Source organism: Emys orbicularis, chromosome 2 (genome assembly GCF_028017835.1).
Source record: "Emys orbicularis isolate rEmyOrb1 chromosome 2, rEmyOrb1.hap1, whole genome shotgun sequence".
Lineage (NCBI taxonomy): Eukaryota > Metazoa > Chordata > Testudines > Emydidae > Emys > Emys orbicularis.
In genome coordinates, this window is record NC_088684.1 from 22,842,627 (window position 1) to 22,863,046 (window position 20,420).

The 20,420-nt window shown below is 45.9% G+C and overlaps 1 protein-coding gene and 1 non-coding gene across 2 annotated transcripts in view; one reads left to right on the top strand and one right to left on the bottom strand.

Annotated features, from left to right (window-relative positions):
• The first annotated feature begins 425 nt into the window (after positions 1-425).
• TRNAM-CAU (transfer RNA methionine (anticodon CAU)) lies at positions 426-498 on the top strand. Its single transcript has one exon. It is a non-coding gene; the product is annotated as a tRNA-Met (tRNA).
• Positions 499-4,807: 4,309 nt separating this feature from the next.
• TBC1D31 (TBC1 domain family member 31) overlaps positions 4,808-20,420 on the bottom strand; it is a 43,714-nt gene continuing 28,101 nt past the window's right edge. The window contains exons 20-22 of the mRNA XM_065398795.1: positions 19,883-20,033; positions 16,714-16,845; positions 4,808-5,194 (exon numbers count right to left, since the gene is read on the bottom strand). Coding sequence (XP_065254867.1) covers positions 5,049-5,194; positions 16,714-16,845; positions 19,883-20,033 — 429 coding nt within the window. The 3' untranslated portion in view covers positions 4,808-5,048. The remainder of the gene's footprint in view (positions 5,195-16,713; positions 16,846-19,882; positions 20,034-20,420) is intronic.

The following is a 20,420-nucleotide window of genomic DNA, read 5'->3' on the forward strand; positions in this document are numbered from 1 at the left end:
GTGTCCCAGCTGCGCCCGGCCAGCGGGCGAGCCGCAGGAGCGCGGGAGCAGGGGCACGTGGGGCTGAGCCAGGCTCCTGGGAAGGGCGCTTTGCAGCGGCTCGGCGCCGGGAAGCGCAGCGCTGCGGGTCCCCGTGCCCTGCAGAAGCCGCGCGCCGGGCACTGGGTCGGGGGAAGCGGAGCAGCAGGGGGCGGGCATGCAGTCGTCTCCGGGTGTTGCCAGGGAGCAGCCGCTGGGGCCAGAGCTCCGCAGCCGCCTGCCCGGCTTCCCCTGGCGGCTCCGTTTTCGCCGCTGTCCCCGTGGCGCCGAACGGCGAGGCTGGCCGGGCCCCTTGCAGGCAAGCAGGGACTGCTGGAGCAGCGTCGCGGCGCTACAAGGCGAATCGGCCGGGCTCGAGGGGCGGTGCGGGGACTTTGCTTTCAGCCGCCTCGTTAGCGCAGTAGGTAGCGCGTCAGTCTCATAATCTGAAGGTCGTGAGTTCGATCCTCACACGGGGCAGCGGTTCCTTTTTTCCTCCCCCTCCTAACGGTGGTTTGTGCTCGGTCTGGGTTTCGGAAGCCCCGGGAGGCCAGGGGCTGCAGGGAATTGCGAGGAGGGGGCTACAAGGCCGAGGCACTTAGCTCAACCCCCACCACAGCCTTGCCACCCCCACCCCCATGTTGGGCTACAAAATCCTGCTTCTAAAAGTCTGCAGGTGGCGGGGGCCCAGGCTGGGTTGTGATCTGGGGGGGGGGGCAGTGACTTGGGGGGGAGCACCCTGCTGCAGCGACACCCCGCAGATCTCAGTCACCCAACACGCTGAACTGAGCCCACCCTCCGCCCCCCACCATGCTGGTCACGCCTCCCCTCCGGCTGTATCCGTCCCAGCCCCCCCATGCCATAGGCTGGCAAGGCCCCCCACACAGCACGGGCTTGTCGGCTGGCTGCGGAGCCCTGTCGATGTTGGTGAAAAGTGGCAGAGCTCGATTGTCACTAGCAGGCCCGCGGGGTGCCCGCTTGTGGCAGGCTGTGGTGCTGTGCTGGCTCAGTGGGTGACAGCTCAGCCACCCTCAGCAGCAAAGCATAGGCCCTTTCCAAGGGCCTGTGGTTGTTGTACCAGCATAGGCGTGCACAGCCCATTTCATTAGGGTGTGCACCCAGGGAGCCCTGCCCTAGCCCCGCCCCCATCCACGCCCTCCTACTTCCAACCCCCTGACTTCCCCCCTCAGAACCCCCAACCCCCCTGCTCCTTGTCCCCTGACTGCCCCCGTAGGACCCTACCTGTCCCCTGACTGCCCCTGACCCTTATCCACACCCCCGACCCCAAACAGACCCCTGGGACTCCCACGCCTAGCCAACCGCTGCCCACCCCCTGACAGGACCCCCAGAACTCCCGACCCATACAACCCCCCCTGCTTCCTGCTTCCTGCCTCCCCCAATCCCTCTCCACACCCCTGCCCCCGACAGCCCCTCCCAGAACTCCCGACTCAGCCAACCCCCCCCCCAAGCTCCTTGTCCCCTGACCCCCCCCCAGAAGCCCTCCCAGGACCCTCCTTGCTCCCTGTCCCCTGACTGCCCCCTAGGACCCTACCTGTCCCCTGACTGCCCCTGACCCCTATCCACCCCACGCCCCCTGACAGACTCCGGGACTCCCATGCCCCATCCAACCCCCCCCTGCTCCCTGACTGCCCCTTCCAGAGACCCCCCCACCCCTAACCACCGCCCTGGGCTCCCACCCCCTATCCAACCCACATTGCTCCCTGTCCCGACTGCCCCCACCCCTTATCCAACCCCCCCAGCCCCGGACCCCTTACCATGATGAGATGAGGCTCCTAGCCTCCCCGTGAAGCCAAACACTGCCCCGCGGGAGCGCACAGCCCCGGCCCCCAGAGCGCTGCACGTGCAGCGGCATGGCTCCAGGGGACGGTGGAGCATGTCTGCTATGCACACTATAAGGCTGTATGTATTATTTGTATTGCCATAGCACCATATGAACCAGGATCCCACTATGCTAGGCCCACCAACACAGAATAAAAAGCTGATCCCAGCATTAATAAAGGCATTTGATGCTGAAAAAAAATAGCTGTTTGGCCCTTCCTACCAAATTCCTGGTTGGTTTTGCATACATCAAACCTGGGCGGGAGGTCGAGGAGTGACAAATGTGTCAGAGAGCTCCTGGACTTGGGTCTCCCCTGGAGCATAAGGTGGGACAATTTTGGTTTATTTCTGTAGCAAATAAGACCATGTGAAGCTGACCCCACCTTTGAAAAACTGTCTGAATGGTAGGCTTTTATAGTCCATTTGTGAGCTTCTGAAAACTTCCTGTCAGGTGATTTGTTAGTGTTCTGTAGTCTGGTAGGTGCACAGCTGTCAGGCTGGTAACAGATGCACCAACACCACAAGCAGATTGCTGCCTGACGGGGTGGACAGTGTTTCTCTTTGCCTATTCACTTAGGACATCACTGTGTGTTGTCTGTTGGCAGCTGCACTCTGGTGCCTTGGATCAAAGGTAGAGTATGCCTGTACTTTGAACAGGGGGTGTGATTGCCTGCACGAGAGTCACCCATGCTAGCTCTGATTGAACTTGTGCGCTAAAAAATAGAGTTCATCCAGGGTGGCAAGGACGCCTAGTTGCCCTGTGAACATGCCCAGTGTCACGGATGGCTACATATTCTGGACAGCCAGCCCCTCCCAATCGTGGTGCTGATGTGACGAGTTATTTTTAGCATGCTAGCTTGATCGCTAGCCAACACCTCAGCCAGGTGTAAACAAAATCAAATGGACTATCACCTGTTTTAGCAGACATTTTTTGGCAGGAAAACAGGTGAGTGAGAAATTTACATATTGGCAAAGAAACAGGTCCAGGTTCCCATCCCCCCAGACTTTTTGTCTCCTGAATCCTAGCTGGAGATGATTCTCAAGAGAAAAAGGTTTTAGAATGGGAAACAGATTGCCCCAAGTTATTCCTCCCTTTCTCTTTACCCACAGCAGCCACAACAGCTAAGGAACATAGAAACAGCTTTGGCCTGAGGGAGGGATCCTGGTGGAAAGGAATTCAGCCAGTAATACTGCTGAAGCATGTGGTGAGAGAAACTTTTGCTTTGAACTCCCTTACCTTGTTAAATTAGGTATTGGTTACAGAGAAATAAGAAGGAAAACACAACTAAATTCTGAGTTTTATTCCTCATTACTTGTAACCACTTGACATCTATCTTTCTGTAGTTAATAAAGGTTTTTTTTATTGTTTTATCTAATCCAGTGTGCTTGGATTGAAGTGTTTGGGAAAGTCCATTTAAGATAACAGGATTTGTGCATATCATTTTCTGTTAATAAAATGACAGACTTTATATGAGCTTGTGTTATCCAGGAGAGGGCTGGGCACTACAAGACGCACGTTGCTGGGGGAAAGGCCGGGACTGGGGATTTGCTGGTGTTGCTCTGCAGTGTAATTCAAGAGTGGCTGGCCATAGCACTCATACAGTATAGTTGGGAGCAATTTACATGCTGGAGGCTGTGTGAGAGCAGATCAGGAGTGGTTGCTCTCACAGCAAAGTAGTGTAAAAGGCACCCCAGGCTCGAGAATTGAGGGGAAACAGCTGTTCAACAGTCCAGATTGTACCCAGATTGCACATCTATCTCCTGTTATAGTCATCTCTTGTGAGAGGGATCCCTGAAAAGGAAAAGTGAGAGTAAATGGGAAATAGGGGGGCCTGAAACTGGACTGAATATCCAACCTGGATGATTTCCAGGCTCCAACAATCTGAGGGGACATTGCCTAAGCATCCTGGCAATAAAATAAGTGTTTCCCATTTGGGTAGGGACGGGATACAAATCCTTTGGGTATGGTTTTAAGCAGCTCTCATCTAAACTGTCAAACTGGCTATCTCAAGGGAGGAATCTGCCACACCATTTCTGATGAAGCAGCAGCAGGAGGTCTTTTTCTATGCAATGTTTGTTTCTTCCTAGGAGGTTCCAATGAACTGTAGCATGGAAGATTGACTCTTTCAGCCTTTTTCTATCTGGAATAGGCTTGTTTAACCTGTTTCTTTGTGGTGTGCATACACCCAGGGACATCAGCTCAGGAGTCCTTTAAAGTGTGTAATGCAGCAGCTGCCTTGCTGATGAAGAGATTACAATCCTCAAAAGGGAGATTGTCTGTAGTTCATGTCTTTGGGGATCCCCGAGGATTGCAACCACGATGCCTATCATTGTGATCGCTGTTGCCCTTGATCTCTTCACAATATCCAACATATCAATCACTGCCTGTAAGGAGGTCTGAGCTGCTAACTGACCCTCTGCAATTAAGGATCTTCATTCCTTCTCTTGACTCCTGTGGAGATTTGTCTGTGAAGTCCGAACCCTAATACTATACTGGATTAGACCAATGGTCCATCTACGTCAGTATCCTATCTTCCACCAGTGGCTGGTACCAGATGCTTAGAGGGAATGAACAAAACAGGGCAATTTATTGAGTGAGCCGTCGACCAGTCTCTGCTTCTGTCAGTGAGAGGCTTAGGGACACCCAGAGCACAGGATTGCATCCCTGACTTTCTTGGCTAATAGCCATTGATGGACCGATTCACCATGAATTTACCTAATTCTTTTTTAAACTCAGTTATACTTTTGGCCTTCACAACTTCTTCCAGCAATGAATTCCACAGGTTGACTGTACCAGATAACAGACAGCTGGAAAACATTAAAATGATCACAAAAGAGACTCCCATTAATACTACTGACAAATAAATCATTTTAACAGTGCTTTGATTTTTCAGGGAATTGGTGTAATCAGAATATGCCTTGTACTCAAATATTGACTGTTCAGTAGTACAGCAATAAAAAAAAGTATGTTTATTTAAAAAAAAATTAAGAATGAAGTGTCATTATGGACAGAACAATCAGAAGTGTGCAACTATAACATTTCTAGTTAGTATTTTATTTTTATATACAAAAGTATTATTTCCAAAAGTATTTATAATAAATAATCTAAAAATCAATCTCTTTGATCACAACATAACTATTTAGAATTCCAGTGATTAATAAGGTACAGCTAAAGTATGAAGTGTGCTTTCTTAAGCGGTCCACTTTGTGTCTGGAAAATGAGGTAGTGGATATGTAGCTCGGGCCTTTGAAGTAAGTTTTTGCCTGAGCTCTCTGACTTCTGCCATCAGTTCCCGTTCTCTGCATTCCAGGTCTTCTCGTCTTCTATCTAAAGAAACTAGAAATGAAAGAGGCTCAGAATTAATATTGCAACGAACCACTAAAAAGATTCAGACTCATAGACTTTAAGGTCAGAAGGGACCATCATGATCATCTAGTCCAGGGGTGGGCAAACTTTTTGGCCCGAGGACCACATCTGGGTAGGGAAATTGCATGCAGGGCCCTGAATGTAGGGCTGGGGCGGGGGGTTGGGATGTGGGAGGGAGTGTGGAGTGTGGGAGGGGGCTCAAGGCAGGGGGTTGGGGTGCAGGAGGGGGTGCGGAGTGTGGGAGGGGGCTCCGGGCAGGGGTTTGGGGTGCAGGAGGGGATGCAGAGTGTGGGAGGGGGCTCAGGGCAGGGGTGCGGCTCAGGGCAGGGGGTTGAGGTGCGGCAGGGGTCAGGGTGCAGGAGGGGTGTGGAAGAGGGCTCAGGGCAAGGGGTTGGGGTGCAGAAGGGTGTGTGGAGTGCAGCAGGGGGCTCAGGGAAGGGGGTTGGGGTGCAGGAGGGGGTGCGGAGTGCGGGAGGGGGCTCAGGGCAGGGGGTTGGGGTGGGGGGTGCAGGAGGGGTGCGAGGTGCAGCAAGGGGTTGGAGTGCAGGCAGGGGGTTAGGGTGCAGGAGGGGTGCAAGGTGCAGCAAGGGGTTGGGGTGCAGGCAGGGAGCTCAGGGCAGGGGGTTGGGGTGGGGGGTGCAGGAGGGGTTCAGGTTGGGCTCCGGGTTGGCAGCGGTACGCAGCGGGGCTCAGGCTGCCTGCCCTGGCCCCGCACCACGTTCCTGCAGCCCCGGGGGGGGGGGAAGCGGGGAAAGGGGCAAAGGGCTCCGCATGCTGTCCTCGCCTGCAGGCACCACCCCCCGCAGCTCCCATTGGCCATTGGAATCGCGGCCAATGGGAGCTTCGGGGGAGGTACCCGCAGGTGAGGGCAGTGCGCGGAGCCCTCTGCCCCCCCTCCTGCAGGGGCTCCAGGGACGTGGTGCCGGCCGCTTCTGGGAGTGGCGCAGGGCCCGCGGCGTCACGGGTGGCAATCCCGCGGGCCGGATCCAAAGCCCTGACAGGCCAGATCCGGCCCACGGGCCGTAGTTTGCCCACCCCTGATCTAGAGACTAGCACAAGATGAGCCCCCAGCCCTGCTTTTCCCCGACACTAGCCAGATTTCACAGGTGAGACTAGATTTCAGGGGGGAGATTAGATTTTAAGGTCCGTGATGCATAAATGATAGAGGGGAAAAACAAAATGTTAACAATTGTTAACACATACCATTTTCAAAAGGGGAAATTATGCTAAATTTGAAACTACAAGTAGTAGGAAATAAAGATTAATTCCACAAGAACATTGTCATCAAACAAAAGGAATTAGGGTTGACTTTGGTGACTGGTTGAGTAGTGTTCATTTGATAAAGAGAGAGAGAAAGAGAGGGGGGAAAAAGGAAAAAAAGATATCCAGTCTGTCTTAACTGGATTTCACAATGTGTTTTCTTGTTCATGTTTAGTATATGCATATATGAAATACATGCTATTTGTAAAAATGTGTGTGAAAATAGGTTTACAATTACTAATATATGACCTGAAAAAACAAGTGACTTTTTTATACTTAACAGTGTTTCCTGGTGTTGGTTTTCCCTAAGGGATGTAAAGAACTAGCCAAAAAGTGGGGTAGACAGGCAACTCAGTTATTTTACAGAATCTCTTCTTTTCCTTTTCTCATTTTCTATTACATTCTCATGCAAGTTTCTAGCTGTTATGGTTGCAAAGAGAGCTTTGAAAACATGCCCTCAGTGTAACCTGTGCAGCAATGTCTGAGTGAGTTTGGAAAGAGCCTCAAACAGCTCTGATATGTGAACCATCCCATTCATTTCAGTGGGTGTTAAATCAGGTGCCAATGATAATACTTTAAATGACATCACTGTTAACTATTTCACTGCTTATCAAAACATGTAAGAAAAAGGAAATACCATACCCTGAACTATACAATCTGTTTTAAGTGAAAGCTAATTGTGCATACATTTTAAAGAAAAAAATGACGATTGAAGGGATTGATTGGTTTCATCATCCTGAACTGGTGGTCTGCTTTCAAAATAAATCTGCAGAGCAGTGATTTAAAGGATGTTATTCTGAGAGACAGTAGGGACATACAATCAACATTTCAGTAAGTGTTTTTTTATGCTGCCATAAACAATACTTGTGTGTGAAAATGTAGGGCGGAGGGCAGTTGGCTTCCAATGGTGGTGATGATAAAATTCTTGACAAGGTTTGTTAATGCCACTTGTGTGGTAACACATCTCAATGCACTTTAACATCAGTAGATTAACTGATGTATTAGTATTGTATTAAAATATAACATAGTATAGGGATTATGGCACAAATCACTGCTCTACAGCCAAAATGCTTCTGAAATAAATGTAGTCAAACTTTACTAATTCTGGGTCACTGAGAATGAAAATGATGCTTAAAATTGTTGATTGGCTCTAGTTTTCAAGATATGCTATTGGGTCAGTATATACGACCCTTGACTTGGGAATGGCGGAGGATAAGTGAGTTATAAAGGGAAGGGATCTCAATTTAAACCAGAAATGACTAAAATACATCTTTGACTGGATCTATGAATAAATCTATGACTGGGTTTGGACAGTACTTGCTTTTTAGGCAAAACAATGAATGATGCAATCTGAAGCTGGTATTGCGTCATACATGATATGATATGAATTGCATCATGTTATTCCTAGAAGTCATGGATGATGCAGTCATAACGAAGCTTACATCACTCTGCTGAACAAATTGCCCTATATCAGCTCTAGAAATCATACAGTATCATGCTCTCTTATTTGTCAGTGTTTGATTTTTGCAAAGGGACACATTTCTGTTTAGCCAAAGTGAGCAGAGATGCCTTGTACTTGTGTGAACAGTGCAGATAACTTCTGCTATGTTTGTGGTGAAGTGACTTTTGCATCACAAAAGCGCAGTATAACCACTATGGTTAAGAAAGCCTATCACCTTTCTTTTGGCTGCAAAATTGGAGATCAGGACAAGAGGTGGGCCCCACACATATGCTGCAACACTTGTGCAACAAATCTTCGCCAGTGGTTGAACAGGAAAAGGAAATCTATGCCTTTTGCAGTGCCAATGATTTGGAGAGAGCCAACAGATCATACCAGCAATTGTTACTTCTGCATGGTGCCTCCAGTTGGGAAAGGTGTGTCAAAGAAGAAAAAGTGGACTGTGCATTATCCAAACATTCCATCAGCTATATGCCCAGTACCCCACGGAGAAGGACTGCCGGTTCCTGATGCACCAGAATCATTCTCACTTGAGTCGGAAGAGGAAGAGGATGAAACTTCTGGTCCTGACCATCAATGTCACAGGACCCACATTTTCTCCCATCCTCCTCCTCTGAACCACACCTCATAGCACAAGGTGAACTGAATGACCTTGTAAGGGATTTGGAACTACCCAAGAGTAAGGCAGAGTTGTTGGGCTCCAGACTACAGCAGTGGAATCTCCTGGCAGGTGGTGATAGGGTTTCCATGCTCCGTGACCGTCAAAAGGATCTTGTCCCATTCTTCTTCATGGAAGGTGATCTTGTAGCCTGCAACAACATCGATGGTGTGATGGCAACCCTCAACATCGTTCACGATCCAGATGAGTGGACTGTTCATTGATTCATCGAAGACGAGTCTTAAAGCTGTTTTACTGCATAATGGCAATGTTTTGCCATCAATTCCAGTTGGTCATGCAGTCCATATGAAGGAAACCTATGACAACATGAAACAACTTTTGAGGTGCATAAACTATGACCAACATCAGTGGCAGTTTTGTGGCGATTTGAAAGTTGTTGCTCTCTTGCTTGGTCTGCAGACTGGATATACAAAGTACTGCTGTTTTCTCTGCGAATGGGATAGTCGTGCAAGAGATTCCCACTACATCAAGAAAGATTGGCCACTCCGACAGTCATTGGAGCCTGGGAGGAAAAGTGTTCAGCATCCACCACTTGTTGAATCAAGGAAGATTTTGTTACCACCCTTACACATCAAGCTGGGTCTGATGAAGAACTTTGTCAAGGCCATTGACAAAACACAAGCAGCTTTCAAGTACCTCCGTGGAAAATTTCCAAGGTTAAGTGAAGCTAAGATAAAGGAAGGTGTCTTTGTTGGTCCTCAGATTCGTGAACTTCTTCGAGATGATGCATTTGACTATGCACTGCATGGCAAGGAAAAGACGGCATGGAAAGCCTTCCAGTTAGTGGCAATAAATTTTCTCGGAAACAACAAGGCAGACAACTACAGGTTGTTGGTGGAAAACCTCCTCAAGGCATACAAAAGCTTTGGTTGCAACATGTCACTAAAGATACATTTTTTGCACTCTCATCTAGATTTTTTTTCCACCGAACTGCGGAGCAGTGAGCGACGAGCACGGCGAGCGATTTCACCAGGACATTGCAACAATGGAGAAACGCTATCAGGGCAAATGGAGCCCATCAATGCTTGCAGACTATTGCTGGACAGTGACAAGAGATGCTCCATTTAATGAATACAAGAGACAAGCCAAGAAGTGCCGAGTAGACACTGAATAGGACTAAACTATGTACATAATAGTTTTTTGCCTTTTGTTTCATAATAAATTTTATTTATATAACCCTTTTGCTGATTTTTAAAGTGTTACATAAACAGGACAGGTGAAATATTATCATGTAAAGCAACCATAAACACATGAAAAGACCTAGGTTTACAATTTATGATTAAAACTCTACTATCTACACAATATACATAGACATAAAATGTAAAAACTTAAATATCTTAGAAACAGTAGCCAATCAGTTGTTTTAATTGTCATATTTGAATTCAGCACATCAAAATACATAATAAATAGCACATTTTATCTCTGAAGCAGACGACTTCTCAAAAATTGTAGACCAGTGTTATTGGAGAGAAGTAGACTCTGATGTCAGAAATCAATAGATGCAAGCTTATGTACTTTGGTCACAGGTGTGGAGATGCAGATAACCTTGACAAAGTTAATACGGTGGAGGGTCGTTGTAATAGAACGATCAGCGAGGAAATGGATGGAAAGTTGTGAAATTCATGTTTAAGGCTGACAATGACTTATACAAATGCGGGATGCCAAAAGCACATTACAAGTATGTGAATTATAGCCAGAATAGGAGTTTTATGAATTCTTTTTGTCAATTTATTTTTTTCATGGAAGGTTGTAAAATGCATATTAGAAAGCATACTGTGTTTTATAGAGAGTGCTCTACAGTTTCATTGCTTCTGGTTATAGTATTTATGGAAACAGTGTTTCACTGTCTTCTTAAACAGCGGCAATACAGTATGCTTTGATCACCCAACAGCTGGTTGCAGGGTTGTCATTAACCACTATTTTGTCTAGAAAGATTAATTTCTATGTCTACGATGACACATGAAGTGAGTTATACTTGATCATATCATAAGTGCCATTCATTCATACCAGTGAGAGACAGAAAATAATTAACTGAAACAAGGACTGATACTGACTACACCCATTGGAGGAAGGAGAGCTAAAGATGACCTAATCTGAGAACATATGAAATTAGCTAGTTGTAGCACAAATAGAACTGGTCCATAAATACTGTCCTGCCAAGCCCAAAAGTGTGCCCAGCCCAAGTCTTTCATTTAAATTTTCTGCCACAGAATATTTGTCTTAAACATTTTGACTGTATTTCCAGAATCCTGTTTGTTTTTCTTGAATGGAATATTGTCAAATCGCCTGTAGAGTATCCTGGTAGTTAGAGCAGTAGTCTAGCAGCCCTGATATCTCTGGGCTCTGGCAGAGATTTGCTTTGTTGACCTTCAGTAAATTAAAACCTACCCCTCATCCACAAATGCTTATTCACTTGCACATAGGGCGCAGCTGTAAGATGGGTATTTAATTCCCAGTGTACTGATGATCTCTATACCCCATAATCATAGGCACCGACTCCGTGGGTGCTCCAGGGTTGGAGCACCCATGGGGAAAAATTGGGGGTGCAGCCAAGCTCCCCTCCCCACTCCACCCCCCCGTCCCATCTCACCTCCGCCTCCTCCCCTGAGCGCGCCGCGTCCCCGCTCCTCCTCCCAGTGCTTGCTGCCGCAAAACAGCTGTTTGGTGGCATAACAAGCTCTGGGAGGGAGGGGGGAGAAGCGGGTGTGACAGTGTACCACATAAGGCTTTATGGGGAGGGGGTGCTTATAAATGTATGTATGACATAACTGGAATATGTTTTGTGCTGCCTGTGCCAGGTAACATATCTCCGTAAAGGTTATGGTCTACTATATCTATTCATCCTATTTGTACATATATATATCATTTTCTACTTGAGGTTAAGAATATGGGCTGTATGCTTGCTTGGTTTCTAAGTAAGCTTTGGGAGGCATTTGGTCAGCTTCTTTAGGAAGGAATTCGCCAGGTTAAGTACCTGATCAGGAAACACTTGGGGAACAATGCATCTTGAAATGCTCCAATCCACATAAGAAGTCTTCCTGGAGACATGCAAGATACCATGTGGACAATGACTTCAGCCTGTAAAGACTGAGTCATGCAGGGACATGTGACTTGTCCAGGTGACTCCAGGACTCCATCTTGGAGCTGGACTTTGCATAGGAGGGAGGAGGGGGGTCTCCTCCCACAAGAGAGAGTCTATTTAAACCTGGGGGAGACCCCTCCATCTTGTCTTCAGCTGGCTAAAGAAGGAGCCTCTCCACCCCCCCAGGATACTTGGAGGAAACTGAAACAAAGGACAGTAACTACAGGGGTTGTGAGAGATTGCTGGACCCAGGCTAAAAGGAGATTAGCCTGTAAAAGGGAGCATTCTGGAACTGGTGAGGAACTTATCTGTATTTAGTTTGATTAGACATAGATTTGCACATTTTATTTTACTTTGCTTGGTGACTTACTTTGTTCTGTCTGTTACTACTTTGAACCACTTAAATCCTACTGTCTGTATTCAATAAAATCACTTTTTATTTAGTAATTTACTCAGAGTATGTATTATTACCTGGGGGAGCAAACAACTGTGCATACCTCTCTATCAGTGTTATAGAGGGCGAACAATTTATGAGTTTGCCCTGCATAAGCTTTATGCAGGGTAAAACGGATTTATCTGGGTTTAGACCCCATTGGGAGTTGGGCATCTGAGTGCTAAAGACAAGCACACTTCTATGAGCTGTTTTCAGGTAAACTTGCAGCTTTGGGACAAGTGATTCAGACCCTGGGTCTGTGTTGAAGTGGACTGGAGTGTCTAATTCAGCAAGACAGGGTGCTGGAGTCCTGAGCTGGCAGGGAAAACAGAAGCAGGGGTAGTCTTTGCACATCGGGTGGCAGCTCCCAAGGGGGTTTCTGTGATCCAACCCGTCACAGCGGGAATGTGACACGTTCAGGGGAGGAGGTGGGGAAGAGGCGGGGCCGGGGCGGGGATTTGGGGAAGGGGTTGAAATGGGGCAGGGAGGGGGCGGAGTTGGGGTGGGGTCTTTGGGGAAGGGGTTGGAATGGGGGCGGGGAAGGGGTGGAGTCGGGGCAGGGCTGGGGGCAGAGGAGGGTCGAGCACCCACCAGTGCCAGCAGAAGTCGGCACCTATGCCCATAATTCACATGATAAAAAGTGTACTGAGCAAAGCTTTAATAGTAGGAAGCTGTAATGAGGTTTCAGATTACAGCTTCCAAATTGGATAAAAATATTATAGTAAAGTGCAGTGCAAAGGCTAAATATTAAGATTTTCTTAGTAATTTATATAAATTACTATAATGTGAAGTATTACTAATTAAAACCAAACATGCGTCAAATTACCAAAATACATTTTGTGATGTGCTTTTTTGTTTGCTCAATTACTAGCTGGTAAAATTCAGTCATTTTCAGTGTTCTCCCAATAAGGAGTACACATTAGTAAAGCTCTACTATAAAAATTCATACCTACTTAGTAACGATATTGAGGATTGATTTTAATGTTTGTAAAGCTTCTTTGGATGCTCAGATGAGTTGTTATTTAAGTGTGGTTTGGCCATACTTTATTTTTAAATTCTTTGTAACTGTGTGATGAACTCCTGAGTTCTAATCTTGTCTCTGACACATACTCACTCTGTGATAAATTGCTTAACACCTCTGCCTCAGTCTCCTCATTTATAAAGAGTGAATAATACACCTCTACCTCGATATAACGCTGTCCTCAGGAGCCAAAAAATCTTACCGCGTTATAAGTGAAACCGCGTTATATTGAACTTGCTTTGATCCACCGGAGTGTGCAGCCCCACCCCCCCGGAGCACTGCTTTACCGCGTTATATCCGAATTCGTGTTATATCGGGTCGCGTTGTATCGAGGTAGCGGTGTACCTACTTTATTGGAGTCCTTTGAGGATTGTTTGTAAAAGTGCTTTGAAGTGGACAGTTGCTGTAGTATTATTATTTATAATTTATCATGGAGCCTGGTTTCCAAAGAATCCTTATTGCATCAGTGTAATATGCAGAATCTCACAGGAAATCTTACAGAACTGTCAGTCTTCTGTTGCAATGAAATTGGATCCTTCATAAAGGTGAGTGTTGAGTCAAGTTCCCTACAGCCTAGTAAAATTTTTGCTTTCCTGTGTTATACATGTTACATTCTCTACCCCCATCTCTCCCCTTCCTCCCCCCTCTCCCCACATGCCTGTAACTACAGCCAATTCTATTGAAGAAACCTTAATAGTGTTCAGCTTATTTTTGGCACATGTTTGAACACACTTGGAATGTGTTTTCAGTGTAGAAAATAGCCACATAGGGAAATTTGAAAATTATTTTAAAATCTCTGTATTTCCTCTTGTCTGACTACTCATCTGGAAAAATAACCCTAGTTTTCAGGCCAAAAACTAGCCCTTTCACCCTGTGTGAGTTTTTTCATTTTATTGGGTATGTTTTGTATAATTCCTCCTGTTGAGTTTGATTTTTTTTTTTTTAAAGAAAACCAATTAAAAGAAAACAAAAAAAGGTAGGAGAATACAGTTCTTTACAATCACTAACCTAGAACCTTGTATAAGAATTTCAGGATCATTAAAATGTCAGTTATCTATTTTTACATAATTCAGAGGTATCTATGTTGAAACATACTGAGCTACTGTGTAATGAGCAAATAGTCAATTTGTACAAATCCCTTTCATGCTCTTTCCCCCACCAAAGTTATACATTGAAAAGTAAAGTAATAGCTTGTAAGATAAGGAAAAATACATGTAATTAGTTTTACCAGGCTAGTTACAGTCATTTATCATAAGAAAAGTTGGTAAAATACTTTAAAAAAAATTATATAGAAAAACTGTTACCCACAAGGAACCATCACTACCTGAAGCAAATATGCGGAGTAGTGGAGAGCACATCAAATAGGTCTGCATTCTATTACAATTAACTCTTTGGTGTTGATCATGTAACCTCACCATAATTACAAAGGCATTTGGTATTGGCACATTTTATTAACATACTACAGTATGTTGAGAAGATAAACCATCTAAACTTATTACTTATTACTGTAGAGTATCTGATATAGGCTAGCAGTTAACATTAAATACATTGGAGCTAAAGATAATTGCCAGATTCAGTACCACAATGGACAGAGTAAGGAGGAGGATTAAAACCAGTGGAAAAGTCATTTGAATCAGTGGGAGGCACCACTGAATAGGAAAAAATAATAAAATGAAACATCTGTAATAATGCCTTGCACTTTTAGGGCCTTACCCAAGGCCCACTGAAATCAATGGGAATCTTTTCATTGACTTCATAGGAGTTGGATCAGACCCAAATATGCCTTGCATCTAGAGTTCGCAAAGTTCAAGTTATGCAGTGAACACTTACAGCAGGGGTGGGCAAACTTTTTGGCCCGAGGGCCACATCTGGGTGCGGAAACTGCATGCAAGGCCATGAATGTAGGGCTGGGGCAGGGGGTTGGAGTGCGGGAGGGATTATGGGGCGTGGGAGGGGGTGCGGTCTGCAGGAAGGGCTCAAGACAGGGGGTTGGGGTGGAGGAGGAGTGCACGGTGTACGAGGGGGCTCAGGGCAGGGGGTTGGGGTGCAGGAGGGAGTGAAGAGTGTGGGAGGGGGCTCAGGGCACAGGGTTGGGAGCTCAGGGCAGGGGGTTGGGGGTGCAGGAGGGGTGCGGGGTGCGGCATGGGGCTCAGGGCAGGGGGTTGGGAGCCCAGGGCAGGGGGTTGGGGTGCAGGAGGGGAGTGGGGTGCAGCAAGGGGTTGAGGTGCAGGCAGGGTGCAGCAGGGGGCTCAGGGCAGGGGGTTGGGGTACAGAGTGCGGCAGGGGGTTGGGGTGCAGGAAGGGTGCAGCAGGGGGCTCAGGGCAGGGGGCTGGGGTGCAGGAGGTGTTCGGGGTGTGGGCTCTGGCCCGGCGCCGCTTATCTGGAGTGGCTCCAGGGTGGCAGTGGCGTGCAGCGGGGCTCAGGCAGGCTGCCTGCCTGCCCTGGCTCCATGCCGCTCCCTGAAGCGGCCAGCACCACATCCCTTCAGCCCCTGGGGGTGGGGGGCCGGAGGCTCCGCGTGCTGCCCTCGCCTGCATTCCCAGCCAATGGGAGCTGCGGGGGGCGGTGCCTGCAGATGAGGGCAGCGCGCAGAGCCCTCTGCCCCCCACCCCTAAGGGCTGCAGGGACGTGGTGCCGGCCGCTTCCAGGAGCAGCGCAGGGCCTGCGGCGTCACGGGGCTGGCAATCCCGCACACCGGATCCAAAGCCCTGACGAGCCAGATCTGGCCTGAGGGCCGTAGTTTGCCCACCCCGATCTAGTCTGACCTGTATGGGATTCAGTTTTTTCATGACTAAAGTAGTACAAAGTTATTTCTTATTGGAGAATAATACTGCAGGGCTATGTCTTTAATATATAACAAGACAATTACTGCACTTTTATTCCTTCATTCAGTCCCTTGATTACTCAGGAGATAGCTCTAAATACTGCAAGTGGAGAGCAACTCCTACTTCCTAGGGGTTCTTTTAGGTCCTTTGCAAAATGTATCATTACTGTACTGTACTTTGTGGCAAATGGAGAAGCTAAAGCGCTATTAAAGTTTCAAAGGTATTAAGGTTTCCTGTGGTGCAGGAGGATTTCACCAATAAGATGTACAACTAAAGAATAGCTTTTAACAAGCATTTTCATTGGCTGTAGAAGCAGAGACAGCCCAGAATAGATAATTAGAGATAAATAGATTAGATAATTATTGGCCACAACAAATGAGTCCTCTCCAGATGATTTGAATGACAGGTAATTCTACATTTTCTCCACTCCGAAAAGCCACAGAGGGCTATGTAACGGTGTTTAAGCCATAGATACAAATGCAACTTCTATACAAATATGGGATGAAGATACAGTTGGGTCTAACACGAGAGGCATCTCTCATAATCCGGCAGAGTTGAGTTGCCTACTGCCTTCACAATTACTGTTTTTTAAAGGGATTTTTCAGGTGTGAAATCAATTAAAAATAAATCTGCACATTTACCAAAGACTGATTCCCCCACCTTGGTGCCCAGGTAATACTTCCAAAATTAGAAGTGAGAGAAAGACTATTCCAAAGTTTAGCAACTTACAGTGTGCTGAGGACTCTGCTGTAGATAAATCATTTAGACAGACATATCCTGACTTGGGTTGGGCTTCCCTTGGCACCTGCTGGAATTTTAAATCTTGCTGTACACACCCAGTCTTTAAATCACGCAATCTCTCTGTGGGAAATGGAGAGAAGTTTCTTTGTAAACTGTAAGAATTTAAAAGCTAATGTATATTAAAAGCCACATTTTCCAGTCCCTACTTAATTGGAGCTGCCTGCACACTAAATCTAAGACTATGTCTTCACATTGAATTACTGCATGGCAAGCCAGGGTGCAAATCTACAGAGTGCCACCTTGCTACACAGTAATGTCCCATGTGAACACTGCAACAGTGCAGCAAGAGTCCTGGTGTGAAGCATAGCATACTACTAGAGAGCATGGTATGCTAAACTGCACTCTGGGACTTTCACTGGGCTGTAGCAGTGTTCACATGGGATATTGCTGCATGGCAAGGTGGCACGCTGTACATTTGCACCTGGCTTGCCATGTAGTAACTCACTGTGAAGACATGTACTTAGATTTAGTGTGCAGGCAGCTCCAATTAAGTAGGGATTGGAAAATTTATAACAAAAAATGTCAGTCTGTGGGGCCAAGACCACGCATTTTTACTAAATTGTGATTTTCAGAAACTATAGGTCCCACAATGCAATATTTTTTAAAATATAAGTGACTAAGCTAATGACAAATGGGCCATTAAGATACAGGTAGAATATTGCATACTGGGACTTGTAGTCTTAGTGGGTGGCACCTTGAGTAAGAAGACTAAGACAACTGAAATTTCGTTCACATTATGTGAATTAGGCACTTCCAGCAAGCTACCCTTGTGACCTCACTTGGACAAACTGTGTGTGTGTGTGTGTGTGTGTGTGTGTGTGTGTGTGTGTGTGTGTGTGTGTGTGTGTGTGTGTGTGTGTGTGTGTGTGTGTGTGTGTGTGTGTGTGAATAAGGGGTGGGGCCTGATCATTTTGTTGGTGTTTCTCTCTCAAGAGTTTTTTAAACAGCAGAGGAAGAAAAAACTTTTTACAAAAATTTCTGGAGATATTTATTTAAACAGTGCTCTATCATACCACTTAATTTTAGAGCACCTCTAAGGTATAGTACAGGGTTTTTTTTTAAGCTTTTCAGCTTCATCTTGCTGAGCAAAGAGTTGGATGTGTAAATACACCATAGGGAACAATCTTGCTTTGATTTACAGGGGTTCCCAAACTTAGTTCGCGGCTTGTTCAGGGTAAGCCCCTGGCAGGCCGTGAGACGCTTTGTTTACCTGAGCGTCCGCAGGTATGGCCGCTCGCAGCTCCGAGTGGCCGCGGTTTGCTGTTCCCGGCCAATGGGACCTGTGGGAAGCGGTGGGGCCCACGCCGTTTCCCGTAGCTCCCATTGGCCAGGAACGGCGAACCGCTGCACTGGGAGCTGCGAGCGGCTGTACCTGCGGACGTTCAGGTAAACAAAGCGTCTCACGGCCCGCCAGGGGCTTACTCTGAACAAGCCGCGAAACAAGTTTGGGAACCCCTGATTTAGGATTAGATGATTTAACAGATATTTTCCAACTCCAATTTCTAGGAGTTTACAAAATCCCAGTGGCAAAGGAAAGACATTTGTACACACACACCACAGTGGCGATAGGAACAAATGCAAAATGAGCAATTTGGTATTATGTTTTGTATTCTCTAACTGCATATAGACTATACTACAAAGTCTGCACTCTATATGCAGTAAGATCTGTCCCTGTCCACTCGCAATGAGCAGTTAGAGGAGATGGCAAAGTCAAGAATTAAACTGAAACTGTATTAATGGTGTGAGAAGGGAACAGTGCTGGTTCTTCTGTCTGAAAACAACCTGGTGCTGGAATGGAAGAAGTAAAACCTGCAGAGAAACTTATTGTATATTTATGTAAAATATTTTATTATATCGTGGGAAACCACCACTGTCACCATCTCCCAGTACAGTAGATGATTAGTAGTTAATTTAAAGCTTCTGGTTCAATGAAAATTTAAAGAACACTACCCCCTCTCATTCAGTTTATTTACAAATCCAACGAACGTTTTAAAACAATATAAAGTAGGGGTTGATATATTTTTTAATGGTCTTCAGTTTTGTGGGTGGAAATCAATTGTGGGTGCCCATTGCAAAATTTAGATTCTTAACTACATACAGAAGTAAATTAGCTTCTAAATGTTATTTGTGTTTGCAATTAATGGAGGAGACCAAATAGAGGTTCTTTTAAAAGTTTGGCCCTATTTGTCAGACTTATGGATGGATATCTAGCATGTACTAGAATTCAAAATGATCTTGACAAACTGGTGAAATGGTCTGAAATAAACAGGATGAAATTCAATAAGGACAAATACAGAGCACTACACTTAGCAAGGAATAATCAACTGCACAAATACAAAATGGGAAATGACTGCCTAAGAAGGAGTACTGGAGAAAAGGATCTGGGAGTTACAGTTGATCACAAGCTAAATATGAGTCAACAATGTAATACTGTTGCAAAAAGAGTGGATATCATTCTGGGATATATTAGGAGTGTTGTAAGCAAGACATGAGAAGAAATTCCTCCATTTTACTCAGTACTGATAAGGCCTCAACTGGAGTGCTGTGTCCAGTTATGGGCACCACACTTCGGGAAAGATGTGGACAAACTGGAGAAAGTCCAGAGGAGAGTAGCAAAAACAATTAAAGGTCTAGAAAACATGACCTACAAGGAAAGATTGAAACAACTGGGGTTTTTTTAGTCTGGAGAAGACTGAGGGGGGATATGATAACAGTCTTCAAGTACATAAAAGGTTGTTATATAGAGGAGGAGGAGGATAAATTGTTCTGCTCATCACAGAGGACAGGACAAGAAGTAATGGGCTTAAATTCCAGCAAAGGAGATTTAGGTTGGACATTAGGGGAAACTTCCTAACTATAAGGGTAGTTAAGCACTGGAACAAATTACCTAAGGGAGGTTGTGGGATCTCCATCATTGGAGGGATGGTCTAGATAATACTTAGTCCTGCCTCAATGCAGGGGACTGGACTAGATGACCTATCAAGGTCCCTTCCAGTCCTACATTTTTATGATACTGGTAAAAATATTTACATAGATGAGTTAGTGTAATATCCATGTCATGTACACTGTAGATGGAAGTACTAGATTGTATGCTCACCAAAATAGCCATCTTCACTTTGTAGCTTTTCAGCCAGTTCTATTGCATCGTTCATTTCATCATCTAAGAACTGCTTCCTCCGTGCGTCCAAAGCAGCAACAGCTAGCTGCTCTGCTTCCAGTTGAGCTCTTTTCTCTGTAACTTCTTCCCACTATACAACAGACTCATTTCAGTACATTTTCAATAAAAGTGCAATGTGCAAAAAGCAAGCTTCACAGAAAGCCATTTGAATGATTTAAAATTACATACCATCATTAATTAACACAAAAAAGTGCTGTAAGACACTGAGTTAATGTTTTCTACTTTTGAGAAGAGCTTTTGCTGATGCCCACCAGGGTCCTCTTGAAGCAGCTAAAGGGAGGTAAAAGATATTATTCTGTGTCTAGACTAGGAAAAACGTTGAGTCTAGCTATACACTGTTAGTTGACCAGCGAAATCAGGGAAAAGACATTAGGGTAAAAACAAATTTGGGGGGACACTTTTTTGGTAAAAACCATTTGACTTTTCATTCTGCACCATGCCACAGCCACACACTTTT